General features: G+C 44.8%; 1 protein-coding gene across 11 annotated transcripts in view; it reads left to right on the plus strand.

Moving 5' to 3' along the window:
• DGKI (diacylglycerol kinase iota) overlaps positions 1 to 18,638 on the plus strand; it is a 482,044-nt gene that overhangs the window by 186,733 nt on the left and 276,673 nt on the right. For 9 of the 11 annotated variants that reach the window (XM_021079007.1, XM_021079008.1, XM_021079004.1 and 6 more), the window contains exons 4-5: positions 14,687 to 14,761; positions 16,535 to 16,591. The exons of 1 other annotated variant lie outside the window; for it this stretch is intronic. In XM_021079007.1, the coding sequence (XP_020934666.1) occupies positions 14,687 to 14,761; positions 16,535 to 16,591 (132 nt within the window). Of the gene's footprint in view, positions 1 to 12,357; positions 12,377 to 14,686; positions 14,762 to 16,534; positions 16,592 to 18,638 lie in introns of those variants that run through there. One more of the 11 variants, XM_021079014.1, reaches the window with a different exon arrangement.

The raw sequence follows: 18,638 nt of genomic DNA on the forward strand, positions 1-18,638 counted from the left end.
CACAGTCTGCTTAAAAAAGATAAAAACTGGTGTTCGGGAGAGCACTGAACTCCTGTAAACGCAGCGTGGAGGGGTATTAATCCTTAAAAGAAGCTTTTGATCAAAGAAGTCTGGAGAACACTGACCACCTGTAATCACCAGACGTTTATTGTAAAGCTCTAAGGAGGGGAGGCCTAAGATGTGCGGATTTCCTGTTTGTTTGCTCAGGGAAAGGGATGATTGTTGCAAAGCCATTCTTTTCCCACAAAACACCCGTCGTCCTCTTGTGGGCTCTCCGAATTCGGTGGAGCACTGCTTGTGAAATGTGTGTGCAATGCACTTTTCCTAGGACTTGTGGATCGGTAACAACAACCCTCTGGGTGGGTGGGGGGTCCCTGGGGTCCATTTACTCCTTTTAAAGGAAAGAAAAGTCAGAGAGATTTCATTACCATGCCAGGGCTTCCTAAGTTTTCCGTATCTTTATGCAATTCTGTTGTTCTAAATTTTCATTTAGCCCTGTGTGTGTGTGTGTGTGTGTGTGTGTGTGTGTGTCTGGTTTTATTTTTAGAGCTTGAACCTGTGAGAATACTTGTCATCTCTTCTGCCTGAAATGATGCTTTTAGATCGAGGCTGCGTCTGTGTGGTTGTGCGCAGGTGTGTGCCTGGGTGACACAGTTCTGTTATTTAATACTGGTACAGATCTGTTACTTGATAAAAATAATTTGCATTTGATTCAGCGTAGAGTTTACATATCACCCAGGCAATGCCCAGGTGCACAGACGTGCTTTTTCTGCTTCCAGTGTTCCTCAGTGCCAGGGACCCAGAACAGCAGATTCTAACCAATATTCTCATTACTCTGAGGCTCCAGTCTTGGCTGCAGAATTATTCACATAGCCGTTACCCAGAACTGCTGCTGGTCCCAAGTCGACATCGTCTGTTATTTTAGGAAATTTTTGTTGTTTTTCTTACCTCCCATACCAGGCAGGTACAGATTACATAAGGTCATGTTTTAAAGACACAAGGGAAAGGAAAAGCCTGATGCCTTCATTCGAGGAGATGTGTGGGCTTCGGAATCAAGGGACCTGGCTTTGAGTCCAGGCTCTGGGATTTTCTAGTTGTGTGGTGGTGGTCACTGTTTTAACCTCCCTAAGCCTTGGTTTCATATCTGGAAAATGTGGATAATACCTGCTACTTAGGGTTGTTGTGAAACTGAAAGGAGATATTACATAGCAATTAACAGAGTGTGGTCAGTTGCAAGCACTCAGTAAATACTGGTTATGCTGGTCATGCCTCCTGGTGTGAAGGTGATTCCAGTGGATTGTCGGAAACTGAAACCCAACAGGCAATGCCAGGGTACTAACTTTAGAGGGCCTTCTAATCGCCGGATCTCTCCCACTGGATAAAAAGAGAGGGTGAAACACCAGCCCAGTTGCCAGGCTGGCCCTGCCGCTGTGCCCCTTTCCATTCTCTTGATCTTTTGTAGCACACATCACTTTCTAGTCTTTAAAAAAAATCACTTCTTTATTTGTCTGCTGTGTCCTCCACTAGCACATGAGCTCCATTTAGCTCCAGCTCTCCCTCTGCTTTTTGCTGTCCTGGATCCTCAGCACTGAGAACAGTGATGCCCAGAGTGGTTGTGCTGCCCTTTTTCATGGAATGAATGAATAAGTTCAATGAAGTGACGGTTGAGACACACAGGTGCCTGTCACCAGATGGACCCTGCCATTTAAGTATCATCATACTTAGAATCCAGGATGTTTGTGTTTCTGCCTTAATTTTGAGGCTCTTCACCAGGAGAGTCCACACTCACTACTAGAAGGCTGTTGTGGGGTTTCCAAGTCCTGTGTCGTGCCTACTGCAGCCCATCTTATTTGATGCTTATGGAGGATAGAGACTGCTCTGGACCCTCCTTGGCGCAGGTGGCCGTGGTGTGGTTGTCATTCCTCCATTCCTCTGGGGCTCTCCTGCAAACAGATCCTCTAAAGCACCATGTCAAATATCATGATTACCTGTCTTCATCAGTCTTGTTCCCCTAACTTATCACTAGTAAAATGAGAGGGGCAGTAATAAGACATAGTAGAAAGGGGTGTCTCTGAACCAGGAAGACCTAGGTGCCACTCCTGGCTGGCCTGTCTTGGCAGATTGCCTAGTCTCTTAGGATCTCAGCTCCGTAGCCATAAATAAGTGAATGGTGCCCACCTTGCATGGCTAAAGTGCACAGCGACCCTTCTGCACGTGTGTGTATATGGTCCCACCAGCCTCCCGGTAAATACTCTGTGGTAGTGATGTTCTCATTGAAAAACTGATAGGGAGTTCCCTTTGTGGCTCAGTGGTTAGCAAACCCAAGTAGGATCCATGAGAATGCGGGTTCGATCCCCGGCCTTGCTTAGTGTGTTAAGGATCTGGTGTTGCTGTGAGCTGTGGTGTAGGCCGGCGGCTACAGCTCCGATGTGACCCCTAGCCTGGGAACTTCCATATGCTGCAGGTGCAGCCCTAAAAAGCAAGCAAGCGAGCAAACAAGAAAGAAAAACAGGTAGCTGTATGTATGTGGGTAAAACCACGTGGCCAGTTGGCGACACAGTGTTGGGTGAACTGTGATTGAAATGGTGTCATCCTGGGCAAGATGGGCCGTGAGACTTTGTCGTAATGATGTCATCAACAGCTTGGGATATTGCAAGCGGTAATGAAAGAACAGGTAATTTCCCATAGCTTGCCATGGCTCCTTAAGCAGATACATATAATCTTCTGGATTAAAGCAAATGTCTATAACTCATAGTTTGGAGGTCTGAAACTGTGAACTTAAAAATGCAAAACAAAACAATTTCAGCCTTTGCCACAAATCAAGCTTTGAGAATGAGTAATATGTGAGAATGTATTAGGGTATTAATTCATGTTTAAAGTGAGAGGGTGTACATTTGTCGCTCTCACATCAGCAAGGATTAAAAGGCAAACTTTGCTTGGTGTTTTCTAGGTTATGTTAAGCTTCAGATCTCTGCTTTGTCCTTGATAAACCACCTTAGAACTAGACAATTGAGGCAACTCTGAGACAGTTTTCTGATGCCTCTGTTATGACTTCTGTAAGGTGTCCAGCCCATCCTTATTCATCCCTGTCTGCTAGAAAATTCTGAATACACACGTTTGTGTGTGGAGCACTCTAATTGTGTGACTATCTTCTTAGGTGTACCTGTATACTTGTAATCAAATTTATACACATTTTTGTATATCTAGAGACACTTGAGTTAGTCTACAATAAGATACATGGCAGCTTTGATCTGAGATGGCTTTGAAGACAGTGTAAAAATGGAAAAGGAGAAGCCATATAAGCAGCTGAGAAGAACCAAAGAGGAAAGATGGCCCCAGATAACCGTGGATATGGATGCTAGAACCTGCTGGCTCTGAGGCCAAGAAGCACAGAGGGAACAAATGGGGAAAAAGAAATGGGAAAAAGACAAGCAGGCAAAAGAAAATACACTACAGAGACAAGAGATGAGTAGACATGCAGAGACAATCAGTAATAGTAGTTAGGGAAATACTGTGTGTCCTTGGGTAAAAAGAAAACCAGGAGTGGAAAATGTAATTATGGATTTTTTTTTTTTTTACTTTTTAGGGCTCCATTTGCAGCATATGGAAGTTCTCAGGCTAGGGGTAAAATCAGAGCTGTAGCTGCAACGCCAGATCCAAGCCATGTCTGCGGCCTACACCACAGCTCGTGGCAATGCTGGATCCTTAACCCACTGACAGGCCAGGGATTGAACCTGCATCCTCATAGATACTAGTCAGGCTCGTTACCTCTGAGCCACAGCAGGAATTTCTGAATTGCGGATTTTCAAAGAGCTCATTAGGTTGAAATCTGTTTTTCATGCATCATGACCACACAGGAGTGGGTAGAAGGAACACCTAAGCAGGGCAGCGATTCGGACCATTCCGTGGGGGGTGGTGCACAGCGTCCCACAGTCTGGCTCTGGGGGCAGCTGTGTGTTGGTGTCTTTCCATTAAACTTGCACCAGCCAATACAGATTTAACAGGGCACTCAGCATCCATCTCATAAGTAACAGCAACGATCTATATTTGATTTATATCTCAATAAAATTTATGTATATTTACAAAAGATAGTAGCTGTGTGCACTCATTCCCCAATCAAGTTCCAAGATGTAGGCTTTTCCAAATAAGATTCATGCTGTAGTTTTCTGTTAAAGCCCATTAGAGAAGCCTTGTGCCTATTAATTTCCTCTAAATTCACTTACACAAGCCATTTGTAAATCACCCTTCAAGAGAATGATTGGGTATAAATTTCAATGAAAGGTTAAACTACTGAGGTAAAGCCACCACCGCCCCCCCGCAAAAATGAATGCTGTTCCATTCTGACCACTGCTTCTTGTGATCTTAATCCAATGCTCAGGACACAGGGAGGTGTTATTCTTTATAACCAGCCATCAACTTTAGCCTGGAATTAACAGAACAGCTAGTAATTGGGTTCTCAGCAAATTGTTTCTCCTGCGAGCCCCATTGGCTGCTTTTCAGGGGGAGGCAAGGGTTCCATGTGCTGTTCTGGTTTTCATATTCAGCTCACGAAGCATTGTCCCTTCTCTTAGCTTTCTGCTCTCAGATTGTGGTTTTCTTTCTTTTCAATTGAGAAATATTGTGGTTGCCGAGGGGGAGGGGGAGGGAGTGGGGTGGCCTGGGAGTTTGGGGTTCATGGATGCGAACTATTGCATTTGGAGTGGATACACAATGAGGTCCTGCTGTCGAGCACAGGGAACTATATCCAGGCAGTTGTGATGGCATGTGATGGAGGATAAGGTGAGAAAAAGAATATATATATATATGACTGGGTCACTTTGCTATACAGTAGAAATTGAACACTGTAAATCGACTATAATGGAAAAAATTAAAATCATTAAAAAGAGAAAAATATAAAATGCCCTGGCTGCCAGGGAAATAGAAAACTTTGCTTCCTGTCCGAACAGTGACCACCGGTGTCACTTCCTCCTTTCTCTCTGTGTCTCTAGGGAAGCTGAGCAGTAGACCTTTGCTTAGGTGGGTCCTCGTACCCCGGATTTACCTGCAGACCTGCGGGTCTTCAGGGGCTGGGCCTCTGAGGAAACAGCAATACTTGATAGGCAACGTGCTCCAGAGAATGTGTTCCTTAGGACAGAACACACTCTGCTGTCCGAAGAGCGTGTGAAGTGAGTTTTATTGGAGTATTTCAGAGGCGCCTTGGACCAGAACAGTGCGGGCCGTGTAGTCAGCTGGTATACACAGGAGTAGCAAGCTGACTGAGGAGTAGGCAGGAAGCCATCCTGGGCTGTCGGTTATTCTCCAGAAGGACAGGAGGCCCGGGTGTGAGAAATCTGTGCTCCCCTAACAGGAGACCCACGGGTGGTGGAGAGAGGGTTCCATTCCTGTCACTCCGATTCTGTCCTTCGTTGCTTAATAGGTAAATTTTCACTGTGAACTTTTGTTACGTAATGTCTTTTTAAAATTTTATTGTTATTATTTTTTTCTTTTTTGTCTTTTTGCCATTTCTTGGGCCGCTCCCGTGGCATATGGAGGTTCCCAGGCTAGGGGTCAAATCGGAGCTGTAGCCACCGGCCTACACCAGAGCCACAGCAACGTGGGATCCAAGCCATGTCTGAGACCTACACCACAGCTCACGGCAACACCGGATCCTTAACCCACTGAGCAAGGGCAGGGACCGAACCCGCAACTTCATAGTTCCTAGTCGGATTCGCTAACCACTTCACCACGACAGGAACTCCTTTTTTTTTTTTTTTTTTAATTGAAGTACAGTTGGCTTACAGTGTTGTGTTCATTACAGGTGTATAGCAAAGCGATGCAGTTACGTGTATATAAAATGTTACCTTTCACATTTTTTCCCATTACAAGATACGAAACATAGTTCCCTCTGCTATCCGGTATGTCCTTGTCAGTCATGGCTTAATCCCTGTGTGATCTTACTGCCGTTGTGGTCTGGCTCGTCTCGTTGACTCCTCTCTAGCGACACTGACTGCTTGTCCCTTGGGGACATCCCATAGTTCTCATGCCTCTGGGGTTTGCACTTGCTGTTCCCTTTTGCCTGGAATGCTTGCGCCCCCCACAACTACATGGCCAGCCAACTCTCTCACTTCCCGTGTCTTGTAAAATGTACCTTCTCAGTGAGACCTTTCCTGGCGCACCTGTCTGCACCTCTATCTTCCCCAACTCCTGATACCCCCCCATGCCCTCTTCTCCCTTTAGTTGTTCTCCTTCGCACTTGTTTCAGTATGTTGCATATTACACTTAGCTATCTTGTTCATTACCTGTCTCTCCCCAGAGAATGTAAGGTCCATAAAATAAAAATTTTTTTGAAGTATTTTATTCACTGCTGTATCCCCAGGGCCTGGGACAGGGACCGGTACTCAGGAGGTGCTCAGTATTTATGGTGACTAAATTAATATATGACTCATCTCCTTTCCTTTTGTCCTCTTCCTTCTGCTTTCTGATAGTGCTACATGCTGCCATCAGCCTAAATGGTCATTTTTGGCCATGTAAGTCTCAAAAACTGTTAGTGCCCCATTGCCTACTAGGTTCAGATTTGCATTTCTCAGGCTCGCTGGAAGGACTTCAGCAGTCTTTCCCCAGTCCACCTTTCTAGCCCCATCCCATCCCCTGGGCAGGACTTGTGTTTGGGAAGGCTGGCCTCTGGGCTGGCCCCTATTCCGTCTCGTGTGTTTGCTCTCCACCCCCGCAACTTGCTACCCAAATATTCCAAAGTCTTACTGGCCCGCAGATCCAGGTGGAATCACGTGAGCAGCAATGGCACAGACTTGCTGTTCTTAATTCTACTCATTTCTGTAAGACCCTTGCCTTCTGCAGAATAGCCTTCCTGTCAGGTATCTCTGGAAACCCCCACCCCTGCAAAAAAAAAAAAAAAAATCTCATTTGTGGTCACAAAAATTGTTCAGCTGTGCCGACCATGAAGCCTCCACCCCAGTTTTCCTCTAGTGTTTATGAAGGTTTTCTAACTTTCAAACACCTGTAGCCTTCCCTTTTCTCTCCTCTTTTGAGGTTGCCTATCATGGACTATCTGTGCCTAGTGGGGTTTTGTCTCCTAATTCCAAAGCCACCGGTTCTCCAGACTGGGGTTGGGCTAGGGGCTTAGCTTGAGGAGAAAGCCCTCCTCTGCAGGCCCTTTCTCCTCTCTCTGTCTTTCCAGAATATCTATCTCTTGAGCTCTTATTATGGGTCGGAGTGTTGCTGGTGTTGGACTAGAGCAGTGTGGCAACACAGAGCAATCTCCATCTTCAGGTAGCGCCATAGTTTTAACCCTCGGCCTCTCAGAAATGGTTCTGCTTTGCTGTTTCTCTTTGAGACCCTTGTGACACACAGCCAGTGTTCCCACTTGTCACCTCCGTGGACACCTGCCTCCACCTAACCCCCCAACCAGGCACACGGAGAAGCCTCAACACTCCACCATCAAACGTGGTGGCTCATTGACTCATGCACATGGATGCCCAGGAGCCCCTGGCCTGGTGCCCCATCAGACACTCAAGAGCCAGTGCAGTTCCTTTTAGGAGGCATCATGCCTACTATGTAGAGACACATGGAATCTTCTCCATGTTGGAGTATCCTCAATTTTTCGAATAAATACATCTTTTAAAGCCCAATGCAAGAATTTGCTTTTTTTTCCCTGTTCTGTCCTTCCTACTGACTCAGCCTCTGAGACTTTTACCCTCCTCTAGATGACGGCTTCTACTGTCTGAGCTGTTCATTTTGCATTTAGCCACGCTCGGCCGTCTCCTGTTAATGTTAATGACCTTTTCTCCTGAGCCCTCCTTGTCTCCTCGAGCGGCCTGCCAGCTTCTCCCAGGAAGGACAGAAGCCCCTTTCTCTTTATTTCCTGCACAGCACTCAGGATGCTGAGATTATCTCAGCTCCATGGAAAATTCAGTAGGTAAGACGCTGCAGACCCCCTGACCCCAGAGAACTGGCGTGTGCAGACTGAGGCATAGGGGTCTGGTGTTGGGCGTTGCATAAGGTTTTTCTTGTGAACTTTTTTTACGTGACACTCCCACCCAACCTCCAGCTGTTCCTGCTCCTTTTTCTTTCATGTTATCCGAGGTTCCAGCATCCTTGATGTCTAGGGTGGCGATGGTAGGGGAATATCTCAGAGGGACTCAGCCCTCGATGGGCCCGGCCGGAGGACACGTGACACAAACACGTGGGGCCCTGACAGATGGAGACCTTGACTCTGGCAGGTACTCCGGCTGAGGGCTGGGACCCCTTCACCCCAAGTGAGGTCGTCCTGCAGGAGACCCTCTGAGGGGAGCTCTGAGAGCACTGCCCCATACCCCCTACCGGGGGCCACAGACGACTCCTGACCCATGGCATTTTTGCTCCCTGCTCTGGCCTCATGGAACCCTGTGGTCACAGAAAGACGTACAAAATGAGGACCACAGTAGCTGTGGGCCAGCACTCCGCTGTGGCCACCCTCTTGGTTTGTCCAAAACATTCCGTGTTCTTTTTGAGTGGCAGTGGGATCTGTGCTTTGGCCCTGATGTCGCATGAATGGAACTTCCAGATTATGTCGATTTTTTTTTTTTTTTCCCCCTAACACTAGTTTACAGCTTGCATCCCAGACTCCCCAGGGGAGGGGAACTTGCCAAGTATGTTTGTCATTTCTTCTAATTAGGTTTTAAATACATCAAAGAACCCTTGTTTTCATTCTCCTAGGATTAGGCGGCAGCAACATTCTTGTTTGCGTGGCCCGCAGAGGCCCTCCCCACCGGAAGGACCCAGAATCCCTGTCACTCAGCAGGCCTGGGACACTTCCTTTCCTCCACTTTGTGGAGCAGTCCATTCACCCTTGGGGAGGAAAAAGGGTGCGCCCCGCTGCCCCCCATCTCCACCTTCCATCCAAGTGCCCTGTACACTGAGCTTTGTGTCGGAAGGAAGGATAAATTCTCCCTGCCTCATTTGCTGTGGCGCCTCTGCTTGGCTCCCAGTCCTCAGCTTCTGTCTCTTCCCCTGATTCTTCGGATCCAGGAAAGGCAGAGAGACTGAAGAATCACTGGGGAGAAGACAGCCGTGGGGAGCTCGAGGTAGAGAAGCCCGTCCCACCAGCCGCAGGCAGCCCTCTCTTCCCGGCTTTCAACCACCTGAGGCCCCGTTCCATCCTTTCCCCATGTGGCTTTTCTGCCTCCTCACCACCCTCAGTATGGTTGGGTTCTGGCCCAGAGCCCCTTTGCTGCCCAGCCACCCTTTCATCACCTGCCCTTGGCTTAAGGGTGGGGCTGATGGAAGCAGCGACTTGGGAATTGTGTCTGCAGTGAGAAGCTGCCAGGCCTGTGCTTTCGTTGAACCAGCAGCGGGCTCTGGCCTCGGACGTCTCCTGAGACTGGAGGCCAAGGAAGGCTTGCCATGTTGGAGCTGGAGACTAAATATTTCCTCCTGCTTCTCTGCTTCGAATCACTGGCAATTAAACCTGTATGTGTGTGTGTTGGGGGCGGGGGGTATTCTTAAGAATACAGCAGGACAGATGTGCTCAGAGGCAGATAACTTGCCCATCTTTGGGGATAAATGAGGTTGGAGATGTGCTTATTGGGCAGGGGCTCAGCCAGCGTTGTACAGGCTTCATGGGGTCAAACTTCAGACTATTCTGGGTGACATTTCGTTTGAGTTACTTGGGCGACAAGGGGGTCTTGACCTTTCACTTCACAAGCCTGTGAAGCCTCTTCCTATCGTTCTACGATTTCCTTTCCTCCCTCCCTTTTTTCTCTTTCTATCAAACACGGGTAACGACCACCAGAGCCTCACTGCTACTCAGCAGACATCACATCTCTTGGTCAAAGGAAGGAAATAGACTTTTCTTGGTTGTACGTATAGATCGGGCGCGTAGGACAAAAGGAAGTGGGTAGATGGGATGGGTTAGATGGTAAACTCTTTCTCAGGGAGAGTCATAGATTTCTGCCACTGCTTGCTTCGACTCTGGTCCCTTTGTCCCCATTCCAGCTTCCATTCTGAGTACCAGTGGCCTGAGGCTGTGGCAGTTTTACTTCCATGCTTGAGATGAGCTGAAGTTTGGTGAGGGACTGTCACTGTTTGGTATGCCAACGGTGCCTGCAGCGTGGGAAATATGTGGGGTCAAGTCAGGGCTTTGAATGTGTCCTGTTACAATCATGGCTAGATCTGCTGGTTAGATGATGCCCCCCCCCATCCTAAAGCATAGCGTATCATTCATTGTGTCATTACTGTATAAATAAATGATGATCATAATATAATGGCGTATAATCTTGATTATAGCCTGTGTTGTCTTAGTTTTCACAGTTGTTTTTACAGATGTCTCACCACACGCACAGTGAATTTCCTTTGACAAAATTAAGAAACCCTTAGTAAGGGCATGGGGTTACTTGGTATTTGAAGCAGTAACCTAGCTGGCCTTTACATTCATTGGTGAGTTAGCAGACTTGTTTATTTTAATTTTTAAGCATGTTTGGATCCCAAGGCCATATTTATTTTTTAATTATATTTTTTGTGCTAGGTTCTACAACAACTATATCACAATATGAAGAATGACAACTAAGCTGCCAAATTAATTTTAGTGACTTTTCTTGCTTTATTATTTTTCGTAGTGAGGGAAGTACTGGCTTAAGAAGGGGTTGTTTTGTTTTGTTTTGTTTTTCCCACACCCACGGCATGTGGAAGTTCCCCGGCCAGGAATTGAACCTGTGCTATAGCAGTGACCCAAGCCACTGCAGTGCAATGCTGATCCTTAACCTGCTGTGCCATAAGAGACCTCCAGATGAAGAGTTTTAAAAGAAAAAGTGAATACTTGTATATTAGGCTGTCTAGATTCCTGCATTTTATCTTTGCATGTGGCTTAAATCTTACAAAGAGAAATAGGAACGTAATCAAGCATGAATTGAACAGTTTCTACCCAGAAACTTATTATCCAGCTACCTCAAATAACTTTAACCGAATGAAGCATAGTCATAAATGGAGAAGCCAACAGAAGATTTCTGACTCACTGCAACAGTCTTCATCAGTTGAGAAACTAATACCCATGTATTTTTCGGCTATGGAAAAAGACCCAAGGCCTTCATTCAGAATTTACTCACTTAATTTTGCATGTGATTATAGACCTTAATTAGCTGATTTATCAGATGATAAGCTGCTACAAGTTGTCATTTAGGAAATGGAGGGCGACTGAAGTCAGGCCCAGTGACAGGGAAAAAACATGAGCCTGATAGAAGCACAGGAAGCAGAAAAATGGCTGTTCTTTGTAGTAAAATGCATCATGTTGTTGCGTTTATAAAGAAAAATTCAGATTATGTTTTATACGGTCTGCCCCAGAAGGCATAAGTATGTATTTATGAGGGCCTTTTAAAATTCAGTTTTATTTAAATAAAATTAGTTTTGTAAAGTAAAGCACTTTTCTTCATATGTGTTCGTCTATAGAACATTGGACTTGAATTATTTTTTCTTTTTTTTAACTTTTATTGAAGTATAGTTGATTTACCATGGTGTGATAATTTCTGCGGTACAACAGTGATTCAGCTTTGCGTGTACACACATCCATTCTTTTTCAGAGTGTTTTCCGGTATAGATTGTCACAGAATATTGGGTAGAGCTCCCTGTGCTATGTAGCAGGTTCTCATCATTGCATAATTGTTGACTAATCATTCCATATACCACAGTGTGCCTATGCCAGTCCAAAACCCCCAATCCATCCCTCCCCACATCTCTCCTGTTTGGTAACCATAAATTTGTTTTCAAAGTCTGTGAGTCTGTTTCTGTTCTGTTCATTTGTTTCCATGTTTTAGATTCCACAAGTAAGTGACATCATATGACATTGTCTTTCTGTCTGAATTATTTCACCTCGTATAATAATCTCTAGGTCCATCCTTGTTGCTGCAAATGGCATTATTTTCTTTTTAACGGCCAAAGAGCCTTTCGTTGTATAAATGTATCCCATCTTCTCGATCCATTCCTCTGTTCGTGGACATTAAGGTTGCTTCCATGTCTTGGCTATTGTAAATACTGCTGCAATGAACATTGGGGTTCAAGTATTATTCAAATTGTGGTTTTCTCCAGATAGATGCCCAGGGATAGGATTGCTGGGCCACATGGCAGCTCTTGAATTATTTCACATGAATGGCACAATGTAGCTACGTGTTGTCCCGGGAAACAGAGAGAACAGTCTCGACACAGTGGTTTTCAAACTCTTCCAGGCAAGATCCTTTATTCAGAGAGATTCTGACTTGGACTCTAGAAGGAAAACAAGGCAAGGAAGAGGTATTCTGGCTTCAGTGAATGCACATTTGTCCCTTCCCACTGTCCCCAGTGACTTCGTGGGAGCCGCTGTAGAACTCAACGCAGAGCACACAGGCACAAAGCTGGACCAGGGCTGGGGTTTCTGGTTAGGAAGGAGGCTTTTCAGGCAGCCTTAACTTAGTCCATCAGTGGTTGCTACCGTGAGTGTGTGGCTTTGCTTGTCCGCAGCGAACTCTACTAGGGGTTTATAGATAACAGGTAGAATGAATCAACTCCTTGGCATCACTCAGGGACCTCATGCGTTTTCGGCAGGTGGTGCTAAAGCAGGCATCTGCACCAGGAATTCCAGAACAAACAGGAGAGCAACACTAGTTTGCTTATGGGCACTCAGCTCATGAACATTTGCAAACTAGAATTTCAGTAGTCGCCTTGAGCGGTGCAGCTGCTGCTGCTACTAGTGCTTGTTATCATTATCGTTCTTAGGCTCCTTCCCCTGCCCATCCCCCACCCCCCTGCTTTTTTTTTTTTAAGTGGTAGAGCCAAGACACTTCTCAGTAGTAGAACTAGATGCTTGTGTTTTCCCTTACTCTTCTCTTCTTTTCTTTTTTTTTTTTTTTTTTTTTTTTTTTTTTTTTGGCAAAATCAGTTGATTGCCAAACTTACTTAAGGTTCTAGACTGTGTTCTTTCTTCGGGCAGAGGAAAGCCAAGAGTGATCAGAGCATTTGTCAGCAGAATCCCTAAACCTTAGTCCATGGGTCTCAAGATGACACATTTCTTTGCTGTGGTGCATTGATGGCAGTGTTCTGGGTGCTTAGTTGGTGGCTGATGACACTGGGGAGACCTCATGTTAAATGAGTAGCGCCATCAAGGAGGCAGGAGGCTCTGGTTTCTTTCCTGATCCTGCTTCCAGGGTGCTTGTTTGCAGTCCTTCTAGACTCCTTTGGTATCAGCAACGCCTCAGTTATTATTATTGTCATTATTATTATTATCAAACTATTACTTTTTGCTTTTCAGGGTTGCACCCATGGCACATGGAGGTTCCCAGGCTAGGGGTTGAATCGGAACCTCTGCCAGCCTACACCACAGCCACAGCAATGCCAGATCTGAGCTGTGTCTGCGACCTACCCCACAGCTCACAGCAATGCCAGATCCTTAACCCACTGAGTGAGGCCAGGGATTGAACCCGCAACCTCATGGTTCCTAGTCGGATTCATGTCCGTTGTGCCACAATGGGAACTCCACCGCAATTTTTTTTTTTTGACTCACAAATGAAATCATGGTGGGGGGGAAGCCAGTCCTTAGAAGGTATGATATTCTCGTCCCTTTAAGGACAGGGACTCGGGGTCCCTGGGTGCTTTGATGGGCTGTTTCACAGGTCGGCTTTACAATAATAGGTTTCCTTCAGTGCTCAAACCTCTGAACTAGTCGTGCAGCTCCACCTTGCAGCCTGTGTTCCACACAGAAACCTGAGCATTTTTAACTTAGATTTTACACAGCACCAGCAGCCATGAATTAATTGAGAATTCTGTCCCTTCCTCTCCCTCCTGATGCTTGCTTTTTATTGTTAGAGAATAGATAAGCCTCAGAAAATATTGTGAGTTTTATTTTATTGTGAACTTTAACTGTATTGTCTGTCAGAGAGAACCACACTGCATCATGCTTCTGGTGTCATGCGGCTGATGTCAGACTAACTGGCCCTGCTGTGCTCTAATTATTCAACCTCAGTCACATCCTGGCTGTGCCTCAGTTTTCTCATCTGTAAAATGGAAGTGAGAATAGTTTCAATTTCTTAGGGTGGTGAGGATTAAATAAGTTACCATTTGTGAAGCGCTTGCAGGAATACCTGGTACGTAGCATATACTAAATTCATGTTGGCTGCTTTGGCTGTTGCTATTACTGCTGTTACTATTGTTATTGTTACTATTATTTGTAAAAGTTAGGCTTGTCTTCTTGCTTTCTGGAAGATTTGGGTAGAAACCTAAGTAGTTGAGTATAGACTTGTGGGGGAAATAAAAGTCCAAGGTGATGGCCCCTTGAAATGTAGACTGTGGCTGTAGGGAAAGAAGGCTTGTTTTGAACCTAGACCTGTGTTGGGATGTTGGTTTTGTCCCTTAGAATAAACATGAAAGAAAAAAAGAAAGAAAGAGGAGGATAATAATGCCTACAGTGTTAGGTTATGAAACTTAAAAAAAAAAAAAAAAACAAAAAGCAATGTATAGCAGCTGGTCTAATTATATTTTAAAGAGAAAATCTAGACCATCCTAGGTCAGGAGGATTTGGAGCTATGTGGTAGGTCAAAGGATTATTGATCAAGTTTGTCATACTATTGAATGTTTAAGATGAAGTTTTAAATTGGTTTATGTTGGCTTCACTTATGTATACTCTCTACTACCAGGGAACTCTTCGGCACAGAGTCTTAACATTTCTTCTTGTCTTTTGAATTAACTGTTATAGAAATCAGCTCTCAGGAGGAAGTGTGCGGTCTGTAAGATTGTGGTCCACACCGCCTGCATCGAACAACTAGAAAAGGTGAGACAGCGCCACCTGCTGCAAATTTTGCTACCCTACAAGTGTTTGGTCTTCAAAGACAGGTGTCTGACTTCCAACTTTTTGAAAACAATGCCCTTTAAAAAACCTGAAAGTCCAACATGATTATCAGATATTACCAGATTAATAATGTAAGGACAAAAACAAGTTTAATTCACTCTGTTGTTTCCTGAGGTATAATTTGATATCATTTTATCTTGACCCTTGGGAAAAGGAATAATAAGATTAGAAAAGCCTGATATGTACTAATTTTCTTCACAATAAAAAGCATTGTTGGAGTTCTTTTGTGGAGCAGCAGGTTAAGGATCTGGTGTTGGCACTGCAGCTGCTTGGGTCATTGCTGTGGCATGGGTTTGATCTCTGGCCTGGGAACTTCTACATGCTGCAGGTGCAGAAGAAAAAAAGTTGTTGTTCACCCATGGGAGTCTTAAAAAAAAAAATCCCATAAGCTCTCAAAAATCCTTGTTTAGGTATGTCTGACCTTTGTGAGTTGACATCTCTCTAAAGTGGTGGTGGGGAAAGAACCAGGCAGGAAACTCAGGTCCTTGCTTAGAGCAGCGTTCCTACTTACACAGCCTTAGTGTGTGGGTGGGGCTGAGATGACATGCCGGTGGTGTCTTTCCTTCAGGAGTGTTTTCTGCACAGTCCAGTTATCAGTCACCAGGGCCAAGGGAACAGCTCTAGTAGTGAGTCCTCTGCTGTGCTCTTCCTTCCCCGCCTCCTGCTCCTTTTCCACAAGGGGTGCTCAGTGCCTTATCCATCTTGAGCTGCCATGTGTAAATGTCTTGAAATATTGTAGTCCCTTGTGATACTTGTTCAGTGCTACTGACACATTATCCATTGTCACCAACTGGTATTTTGTGGGACTGACTAGTAATATCTTACAGTGTTTTTTTTTTTTTTTTTTTTTTTTTTTTTTGTGGTCCAACCCCATGTTCTCACTTCCACTTCATTTCTCCACTTCCTTCCCCTTATCCAGTAGCTAAAGGGGATGTAAATGGGTGGGAAGACCTCCCCAGATAAAAGAAGGGGAGCTGAAGTATTAAAGGATGACTTTGTAGATTTTTCTGACTCATCTTCATCATATTAAAAACATCTCAAGTTTGTGTTTTCCTGCTTTTATTTTATTTTATTTTTATTTATTTTTTTTGTCTTTTGCTATTTCTTGGGCTTCCCACGGCATATGGAGATTCCCAGGCTAGGGATCAATCGGAGCCGTAGCCACCAGCCTACACCAGAGCCACAGCAACTCAGGATCCGAGGCGCGTCTGCAACCTGCACCACAGCTCACGGCAACGCCGGATTGTCAAACCACTGAGCGAGGGCAGGGACCGAACTCTCAACCTCATGGTTCCTAGTCAGATTCGTTAACCACTGCGCCACGACGGGAACTCCTGTTTTCCTGCTTTTAAAATCTAAAACACAGATGGATGGTTTCCAGCTGTCATGTATTTTTCCTCTGCGTCTTCACTCTCTCAGTTTCTCAAATTTATGACATGAGAGGATTTGTCTAAGATACTTTGATTTCATCATTGAGAATGAGAGAAAGGATTGGAGGGAACGGGACCCCTTGGGATTATCTAAGGTGATGGTTTCAAAAGAGTAAGAACAGTTCAACCTTGTTCCTTTTCTTTGGGGTTTTTGTTCTGTAGTCTTGATATCTGTCATTCTTGTTTGTTTTTTCTTTCTCCAGGTAACTCATTCTAGTTAGGGTGTTTATCCATAATATAATACATTTTTCTTTTTAAATGACAGATTAATTTCAGATGTAAACCAACATTTCGAGAAGGGGGCTCAAGATCTCCAAGAGAAGTAAGTATTTTAGAATTCTCTTTCAAATACACTTTTTATTTCCTATTGATTCATTGGATTCATAGATATTCATCAGGGATTAAAAAAATAAAATCTATCTCCCTCCATTCCACATCTGTTTCTTATTAATATATCAACAAATACAATCAGCAAAAATCCCCAAGTCTCTTTGACGTATGTCTGCCGCACTTGTCTTCTTCTCATAGAATGAACTGGGGAGCTAAGATCTTGCTGAATGAACCAGAAAGTAGGGGGGGAGAGATGGTAGAATTGAAATGTGTGTTGACGGTTACATTTTGGTGTATTAAAAATGTGATCCATTTTAATTCCACCTGGAAGAGGCGGCAACTAAATTGAGACCCAAAGAATTATCTAAGTGAAAGTGAGAGGCTTAGGTAGGAGGTGGGTGAGAGCCTTCTAAACAAAACACATGTGCACAACACAAAAGTGAGAGAGGACATACACGTAAGATGTGAAATCCAGGAGATAAGCAAAGACGAGACCATGAAGGCTCCTGTGAGCAAGGTTGCAAATAGAGTATAGTATTTAGAGCGGGCATTATAAACTATATTAAGCAGGCTATATTATTCCAGCTACAGTCTGGGAGGAAAACCGTGTATTTCAAGGGCACCAATATTGGAGGCATGGAGAAAATCTATTGCGAGTTATTCTCATCATCTAGGCAAGCGAGAATGAGAATCCGAAGTAAGAGAGTCACATTGGTATGGAGAAAATGGGCAAATAGGCATTTGAAGGAAACAAGATTGAGGAGATGTGGTCATGGATTGGATTTTGGACACAAAGACAAGGTATCTTGGAATAAACCAGGGTTCTGCGCTGGAAAAACCAACTGAATGTTGGGAAATGAGTTGCTTGGAGGATGGGGTAGGGGAATAATGAGTTCACTTGCAGAACGTGCAACATTGAGGGTCCTTGTGGTCTCGACTGGGAGATGCCCAGTAGAAAGTCGAGTTGGGTCTATGAGGTTGGAGCTTATGAGGAAGGTTGGGCTGGAGATTCCTTGTTGGTGAGTTGTCAGCCTATCGAGTAGTAATTATGTAGTCATGTAATCTGTGAAAGTAGATGAATGGGTAGAAAGGAATGGAAGATGGCCGAGTCCAGAGAGGTGTTGCTGACAGTTAATGAAAAAAGACTCTGTGAAGAATGATCTCACTGGTACTGCCTAATTCAGGAGGTTGGGAGAAAACATGGAGTGAGAATAGGTTGGGAGTGAAGGCTGTGGAAACAGATAAAAATAGTTGCTCTGTCAGTTGACTTCTCTCCCACTGGGCTTGTCTTTATATGAGCAGGAGGAAGGCTGTGGGTCACAGGTAGAGTGAGGAGGTCTAAGGAAAACGATAGGGTTGTGGGTACCCTTGATGCCACCCGCGCACCATAGCTCTGGCCAGGGGATACCCAGGGATGGCTCAAGTGAAGAAGAAGTTTATTTAGGACAATAGAGGAAATAGATGTGTGTTTTTAAGATAGACCTGAAGAGTTTCTAACCAGGGGATCTGTATGTCTCCTTCCGGCTCCCCATCCTTTAACGCCTCTTTTTCTCTCTGGATAGAGAATTGTAACTGTGTGTGCAATTTCCTAATGCATATCGTTGTTTTTGTTTTTTTTTTTTTTTTTTTTTTTTTTTTTTTTTGTCTTTCCTTATGTGTGTCTTTTCTAGGGCTGCACCTGCAGCATATGGAGGTTCCTAGGTGAGGGGTTTAATCAGAGCTGTAGCCACCAGCCTACCTCAGAGCCACAGCAACGTGGGATCTGAGCCACGTCTGCAGCCTACACCACAGCTCACAGCAACACCGGATCCTTAACCCACTGAGCGAGGCCAGGATCGAACCTGCAACTTCATGGTTCATAGAGGGATTCATTTCTGCTGTGCTACGGCACCGAACTCCCAAATCGTTCTTTGATGTGTGTTTTCAGTAGCTGTATCATTTCCCTTCTGTGAAGCTGGATCCTCTGTGTTGTCAGTGCCTTCCCTTGTCTTCATGTCAAAGACTTGCTATTTCTTCCATTCCTACATTCCCACCTTTCC

This window comes from Sus scrofa, chromosome 18, assembly GCF_000003025.6.
Source record: "Sus scrofa isolate TJ Tabasco breed Duroc chromosome 18, Sscrofa11.1, whole genome shotgun sequence".
Taxonomy (NCBI): Eukaryota; Metazoa; Chordata; class Mammalia; order Artiodactyla; family Suidae; genus Sus; species Sus scrofa.